The sequence below is a fragment of the Elephantulus edwardii genome, unplaced genomic scaffold (genome assembly GCF_000299155.1).
Source record: "Elephantulus edwardii isolate Elephantulus edwardi_28Jun2011 unplaced genomic scaffold, EleEdw1.0 scaffold00068, whole genome shotgun sequence".
Classification (NCBI taxonomy): domain Eukaryota; kingdom Metazoa; phylum Chordata; class Mammalia; order Macroscelidea; family Macroscelididae; genus Elephantulus; species Elephantulus edwardii.
In genome coordinates, this window is record NW_006399818.1 from 11,732,687 (window position 1) to 11,741,001 (window position 8,315).

General features: G+C 37.4%; 1 protein-coding gene across 1 annotated transcript in view; it reads left to right on the top strand.

The window, feature by feature from the left end:
* The window catches only part of PARPBP (PARP1 binding protein), a 118,225-nt gene that overhangs the window by 56,491 nt on the left and 53,419 nt on the right, over window positions 1-8,315 (top strand). Inside the window, exons 4-5 of the mRNA XM_006888542.1 lie at window positions 2,126-2,296; window positions 4,989-5,143. Coding sequence (XP_006888604.1) covers window positions 2,126-2,296; window positions 4,989-5,143 — 326 coding nt within the window. The remainder of the gene's footprint in view (window positions 1-2,125; window positions 2,297-4,988; window positions 5,144-8,315) is intronic.

Genomic DNA, 8,315 nt, shown 5'->3' on the forward strand with positions numbered 1-8,315 from the left:
CTGTGGTGCTGGAGAAGAGTATTGAGAATACCGTGGACTGCTAGGAAAACAAACAGATTTGTTCTGGAAAGGGTTAAATGGGCTGGCTCCTTGGAGGCAAGGATTCTGAGGCTCCGTCTAACATACTTTGGACGTGTTGTGAGGAGAGACCAGTCCTTGGAGAGGGACATCATGCTTGGGAGGGTGGAGGGAAGGCACAGGAGAGGAAGGCCCTCTGTGAGGTGGATTGATTCGGTGACTGGGATAATTGGAATGGGAGTGTCAGAGACAGTGCGATTGCACAGGATAGAGCGGAGTTTAGGGCTGTTGTACATAGGGTCACTATGAGTCGCAGGCGATTCTACAGCACATAACAACAACAACAACAATGTAGTATAAGCATCCTGTGAACAAACTGTGTAACCAGAAAGAATATTCCTTCCCCTGTAGCTACAAGATTAATTTTGTATGCCTGTATTTTCTGTTTAATGTTAGATAAACACCATGGGATCAGTTTCCTAAGAGGCCAATTCTTTGATACGGTGGTCACAGAGATGGGGAGTTTACCCAGGTGCTGCATCATGCTTGTACGTGAGCAAGAGACAGAGGGAAGGTGTCCAGAACAAGGAGGAAGGAGAAGAGTTAGAGGAAGTCATGCCAGAGAATGTTCTTAGCCCAGTGTCTCAGCTCAGATACTGACTGATGAGTGAAGTCATCGAGGCAGACCATCCTACACTCTGAACAAAACTCCATTCATACTCTTTATCTTGCCTTGTTGTGTACTGTAGAGTCGGAACTGACCCATAGCTGCAGGTTTTTCAGAAGCAGTTAATTACATAGGAGGAGATTGCCCATCTTTCTCCTGTGGAGCGGCTGGTGGCCTTGAGCTACATGCCTTTGGGACTGCAGCACAGCTTCTTGCCACTAGGCCAGAAGCTCCCTTTTTTTGCATTAAATGAATTAAAATTAAATTGTTCTCTAGCTTCTGTCTCCCTTTTTGATGTTTTCTGGTATGTTTAAATAGTTTTTGAAAACATGTTATCTATCACTTTATGTTTGTTATTTGTGGAACTCTCATTTCCTCCCCATTTTACAGGAAATTATAAGACCTCAAATAACTATAAACTTGCATTCTTTCCCTTATTATTGCTGATTTTCTAAAACTGTGCTTTCCTGTTCCTTCTGTCTGTCACTGATATGCTTTCCAGTATACTTACAGAGTTTGTTTTTAATTAATTTTGTCTAATGTTTTATACTTACTACCTTTGGGAGTTCTAAGAATCACTTCTTTTTTGTACTAAATGTTGCAAGGCATTGAGTAACTATGAATCATTAATCTTAAGAAACAACTTACTAAATACCCAGGTTTATGATTCATATACAAAAGGCAAATACAATCAATGTGGAATATCTGGTACCTTATGTGTATTACCCCAGATACTATTTACTATTTATCTTATTGTTGATTGGCTTATAGTTCTGGTTTATAGGACAGTTAGCATCACAATCAATTACTTGTTAATTCCTATTGTTGGTTTAATACTTAATTTGATATATTTGTATATTTTTTAAAAAAATTCTTTTATATTAGTTTACATGCAAAATTTGTGTACATTGTTTCATAGTTTTCTTCATTCAAGATTGTGTTTCATACAATCATTCTCATACATTGTGTTTTATAAGATTTATCACCCTTCAACTATGCCCAACTTAATTTGATCTCTTACCTCTTAATCCATAGTGGGTTATTTAGTATTGTTACTCCAAGTCTAGTAAATTCTAGTAATTCTCAAAAATATTTAGCTTCATTCTTTAGAGATATAGATGTGGCACCAGATAGAGCCAGTAGGTTATCATACATGTTTCCCCATCTGCTGTTATATTGGACTGTAGAGTAGGAACTGACTCATAGCTGACCCTCCAGAGGGTTTTTAGAGGCAGCAATGGCATGGGAGGAGATTGCCCACCCTTCTCCCATGGAGCAGCTGGTGGCCTCGAACTGCGTGCCTTTGGAATTGCTGTGAAGCTTCTTACCATTAGGCCACTAGAGTTCCACCTGCATAAAAAAAGTTTTATTTTCATGGTTTTAGAATAACTGTAATAAAGAGAAGTACTGATTCTTTTATAATTTATTTTTATTTCACAGTTGCTATTACTAGCCAAGAAAATTATCTATTCATATTTGAGCCTACTGGTAAATTCAAAGAATGACCTGGCTTTGGCTCATGTTCTTAATATTCCTGATCGAGGACTTGGGAGAGAAGCTTTCACAGACCTGAAGCATGCTGCTCGAGAGAAACAGACGTCTATCTTTTTGGTATGGAAGCTGTGATATTTTTACAGAGTTTTCATAACTATAATGAGACAATTTTTAAATTTCTTTTCCCCCCAATATATTTGAAATCCATGGTATTTTTCTTTTCTGCTTAGCCTCCTAGTTTGACAAGGGGGCATTCCTCCAAAGCAATGCTTCACTAGATGTGTTCTCTAGAGTGCTGTTGTTCTTCTATGCTTTCAAGTGAAAACTGACTCATAACTGACCCACCAGTGAGTTTTCAGAGACTATAAATAGCTTGGAAGGAGATTACCTATCTTTCTCCCAAAGAGTAGCTGGTGAATTTGAACTGTTTGTATTTGAGTTTGCAGTGAAACACCCTGTTAAATGTTTCGGGATGTTTGAATGACTGCTTACAAAAGCAAAAAATTTAAGAGTAAGTGTCTTGGATGTTTATAATGCATCTTTGTAATTTCAAGCTGAGAGAATCTTAACTGCCATAGAGAAGTATGTTTTAAGTTTCTGTTTTAATCAATTATTTCTTAAGTTGCTTGACCTTCCCCCCACTCACCAGTATTTCATAATTGCAGCCTTCCCTCCAATTATCAATATTTCATATAAATTGTCTTTATTAGGATATAATTTGGAAAATAGTCCTTAGAAAATTTAATCTTTGATGGAGATATTAATTTATTGCCATCATATATGCCTCTTTAGCAATCTTAAAGACCTTTTTCACTTGGTCAAATAATGTTTAGGAAGTGATAGCTAGGTTAGATTTATTAATTATCTTTATCTTTATTTTACAAATAAAGAAGCTAAGGTAGAACAGTAGAACTAACTTGTTAATTCATTTATTTAGAACAACAGCTCTGTTCACACAATTGCACAGCTTCTTTTTAATCTACATACGAATATGTTCATACAGTATTCCTATATTAATTATATGATTTTATAAATTTGTTATTTTTACATTGATTTGTGCCCTAACTTGGCCCTTCATTCTTAGGCTATAATTAGCTGAGTGTCATTATTGTCCTTATTACTGACATGCATGTTTATGTCACTACTAAATCAGAATTTGGCATGAGTTTTAAGAAGTACTTCATTCTCAACAAACTGCAGAAGGCATAATTTTCCTTGCTGAATGTGAAGACGTCTTGAAGCACTTCCTGAAGAAGTTCAAAGATTCTAGCCTTCAGTATGGAATACACTATCATAAAGAAAATGAAAATCTTTTAAGCTAGACTGTATTATGATTAGTAAAGATCAGAGTCCTAAGGATGCTTGAGCCTATAATCAACCCAGTGAAAGTAACAGTCAAGAAATCAGGTTACATTTGCATTGGGCAAATCTGTTGCCACGATTAGCAATCTTTAAAGAGCTAAATTGCAGGGATACCATTTTAATGTCCAAGATGCACCTGATCTTAACCATGGTAATGTCACTGGCTTTGGAAGTGTGTGAAAATTGGTCTATAATTTATAAAGACCAAAGTTGAATTGATAACATTGAGTTGTATTTGTGAAGAATATTAAATGGGCCACAAGATTGCTAGAAGAACAAATAGGTCTCTTTTGGAAGACATAAAGCCAGAGTGTTCTGTAGAAGCAAGGAAGCTAAGACTTTCTTTTAACTACTTTGGGCATGTTATCAAGAAGGACCAGCCCTTGGAAGAGGATGTTCGATTGGAAAAGTAGAAGGATAGTGAAAGAGAGTAAGACCCTCAGGAGATGGAACGATACAGTGACGGCTACAGTGGTCTTAAGCACAGCAGAATTGTGAGGATGTCACAGAATCAGTGAGGGTATTGATCTGCTGTACGCAGGGTCAGTGAGAGAAAGGAAGGCCCTCAAGGGGTTAACACAGTGACTACCAGAATGGGCTTGAGCAGGACAGCAATGATAGAGGGTGGTTGTTGTTAGGTGCTATCTGGTTGGATATGACTCATATTACCCTGTCAAGAAGCTCTTACTGCAGTAGATCAAAGACTACAGCCTTCTATGTGGGTTACATCTTGAGATCAAGAAAGCAGAATAGGCAACACCGTAACAGATGGAGAAGAGAGTAAAGTTGTCAATCTTTTCATCTTACTTGGATCCATAGTCAACACCCATGGTAATAGCAGTCAAGATGTAAAAGATTTACTGCATTAGGAAAATCTGCTGTCAAGGCCCTCTTCAAAGTTGTAAATAGCATGAATGCTATTTTAGACTTAGGTGTCCCTGATCCAGGCCATGGTATTTTCAGTACTTCCAATGCATCTGAAAGTTGGACAGTAAATAAGGATGTCTGAGGAAAAAATCAATGCCTTTGAACTGTAGTGTTCAAGAAAAGTATTGAATATCCTTTGGACTGGAAAAACAAAAATCTGTCTTAAAGTATAACCAGAGTGCTCAATAAAAGAAAGAATGGAGAAGCTTTGTTTTACTTACTTTGGTCGTATTTTCAGGAAGAATTAGTCATTGGAGAGAGACATCAGTTTTGGTAAGGCGGAGAGTCAGCGAAAGAGAGGAAGACCCACAACAAGAAGGATTGACACAGTGACTGCCACAACGGACGTGAGCATGTCAGGCATTCATGGTCATGAGGATGGTGCAGGACAGGGCAGGGTTCAGGTCTGCTCTTCATCTCATTGCTGGAACAACAATAGAAGCATCGTATAGTACATTTTGGTTTTAATTGATGAAATTTAATTGTTACACATCATTGCGTGATTTCTTGTCATTCTTAGGTGGCCACATCATTCATTCGAACATTACAGCTTGGAGGGAAAGGATATGCACCATCACTATCTGATCCTTTAAGAACACATGTAAAAGGATTGTCAAATTTTATCAGTTTCATTGACAAATTAGTTGAGATTCTTGGAGAAACTCCAGATCCAAGGTAAGAGTTTTTCACAAATTATATTTGTATTATTAATCTGTCTTTAAAACTTCACACAATCAGAAGTAGAATAGTGAGAGTTAAAGAAATGAGCAAATATTAGGCTAACAGTAGGAAGCAGAAAAAAAAAATATATATATATATATTTTACTTACTCTTTGTCCTAGTTTTTTTCTAGTTCTGTTTCTAAGAGAGCTGTCAGTTTTAAAGTATGGTCAAATTAAGCATAAATGGGAAAGAAAATTTAAAATTCATCTATGGAAAAATTATATTTGTGGAATTGAAAAGTTCCTGAAAAGCAGAAGTTATTTAAACTTTTGATTTGTCAAGAAAGGAAATCAATATTAAGAATGAGTAAGAAATGGACACAGAAGTAATTAGTATTCTGTTTGATTAGGATTTTTATTTGTTTTCTTATGTATAAATTCTTGATTTATCTGAACTTGTGCTTTTATAAGTTATTCTTGTCTGATAGATATTTGTGTTATGGGTATATTGGATGATGAAAAGTATCCAGATACTATTTTGAGAGTATAGTGGGCTATCTATGCTAGTACACATGCTAGAGTGTTGTTATCAGTTTGATTGGTAAGCCACAGTATGTTGGTAATGGAAATTACTGACATTGATTTAACACTTACTGTGTGCCAGAGCAGTTTTTGGATAGCAAATATAATTAAGTGTGTGATGACTAGCTGAAAGGTTAGGGATTTGAACCCACAAAAGAGTCCTCAGAAGTCAGGCTTGGTAATCTATTTATGAAAGTTCACAGCCTGGAAAATGCTATATAGCACAGTTCTGCTCCTTGAACACGCTATAGCACAGTTCTACTCCCTACACATGAGGTCACTGTGAGTTGGAACTGGTTTTATAGCACCTAACAGCAGTACACTGTCTGTACTCAGACTTTCCTCTTTGTTTTCTTGGACTGTATGTATCAATTATCTCTGAGCTATCCATTCCATCATTAAAATACATTGGCCTCACAGCTGCCAGGAAGGTCTTTCTAAAACTTCAGATACTACTTTCTTTGTCCTGTTCAATGTTTCCTTATTGTTGTTGTTAGATGCTCTTGAGTCAAGTACTACTCATTGTGACCCTATGAACTACAGACCTGTACCCTGTCTTGTCCTGTGCTATCCTCATCTTGAGCCCTCTGCTGCAGTCATTTTTTTCTGTCCATCTGGTTGAGGATTTTCCTATGTTTTGCTGAACCTCCACCTTTCCAAGCATCATGTCTTTTTCCAAAAAACAACTTTTTTTAGCCAACATCATGCCCAGAGTATGTTGTCCATCTTTACCTCTAAGGAGCTTTCTGGCTGTACTTTCTCCAAGACATAGCTGTTTGTTCTTTTGACAGTCCAGAAGATATTCAGTACTCTTCTATAACACCACAATTCAAAAGCATCAGTTCTTCTGTAATCCTTAAGCATTGCCTAGCTCTCAAATGCATAGCAAGTGAATAAAAACACCATGTCCTGAGTCTTCAGTCTGACAGTGCTCTTCAATATTTTGAAGAGGTTCCTGACAGCCAATTTGCCCAATGCAATATGTCTTCTGATCTCCTGACTGCTGGTACTAAGAGTGTTGGTTCTCCTAACTGCTGGTACTAAGAGTGTTGGTTGTTGATCCAAGCAAGATGAAATCATTGGCAACTTGCCTAAGGGCACAGTGTTGAGTCTTCTTGATGTTGAGGATGTAATCCTTATTGAAGAAGGTCATGGTCACTGATTTTGTGCAGCAAGCATTTCAAGTCCTCCTTACTTTCAGCAAGCAAGGTTATGTCATCTGTATAATGCAGACTGTTGATTGACCAATCCTGATGCCACATTCTTCTTCATACAGTCTAGTTTCTATAATTATTTGTTCAGCATAAAGATTAAATGGGTACCGAGAGAAGATACATTCCTGCTGCACATACTTAGTGATTTTAAACAATGCATTTTTCCTGGTCTCTTCTAACAGTGTGCTCAGATATATGGGATGAAATTTCACCATCCTTGCCTCCAAGGAACATCCTGGTTGGACTTTCTTCAAGACTTATCTGTTTGTTCTTTTGACTGTGGCATATTGCAGCAACAACAACATGCGATAGTCAGACACTTCTCCAACACCACCACTCAGTATCATCAGTTCTTCTTTTGTCACCCTTATTCATTGTCTTTTATATGCATAGCAAGTGATTGAAAAGACCATGGCTTAAATTAGATGTACCTTAGTTCTTCAATCGACATCATTGCTCTTTAGCACTCCAGAGAGGTCCTTGACAGTAGATGTTTCCTGTGTAACAAGTATTTTGATTGCATAAGTGCTGTTTCCAAGCGTGATGATTGTGGATCCAAATTTGATGAAATAGTTAATAATTTCAATCTTTTCTTCAGGTATCATGATATTACCTACCGGTCTATTGGGTTTTCTTGATATTGAGATGTAATCTATATTGAAGGGTGTAGTCTTTGATCTTCTCCAGTGTTGCAAGTCTTCACTTTCAGCAAACAACATTGTATCATCTGCAGATATCAACACATCTGTGTCCACTCATGTTGTTCATGAATCTTGCTCCAAACTTGATACCACATTCTTTTTCATATAGGCCAGCATCTCAGATGATTTCCTGAGCATACAGATTGAATAGGTATGAAGAAAGGATAAAACCTGGATGTACACGTTTCTCGATTTTAAATTGGGAAGGGCATATGCCAAGGATGTGTCCTGTCTCCATACCTGTTCAACCTGTATGCAGAACAGATTATTTGGGAGGCTGCGCTCTCTGAGGAGAAATGTGGGGCCAGGATTGGTGCAAGAATTATCAACAATATGCGTTCTATTTTTTCAGAATAAATTTGCAACCAAAGGCAAAGGGATACTCCATTATTATCCATTAACGTTTTCTGATTTACCCTTGTTTTTACACACAAGCAATGCAGACAGTACTAGATATTCTGGAATACAGTGATATACAGATACCAAAGTTTGCACTTACACCCTCTATTGGAGGAAGTAAATATTTCAAAAATATAGCATTGTACATCTGCATTATGCAGGCAACACAACCCTGCTTGCTGAAATCGAGGAAGACCTGAAGCGCTTGCTGCAGAGGGTCAAGGACTGCAGCCTCCAATATGGATTGAGGCTCAATGTCAAGAAGACAAAGATTCTCACCACTGGACCA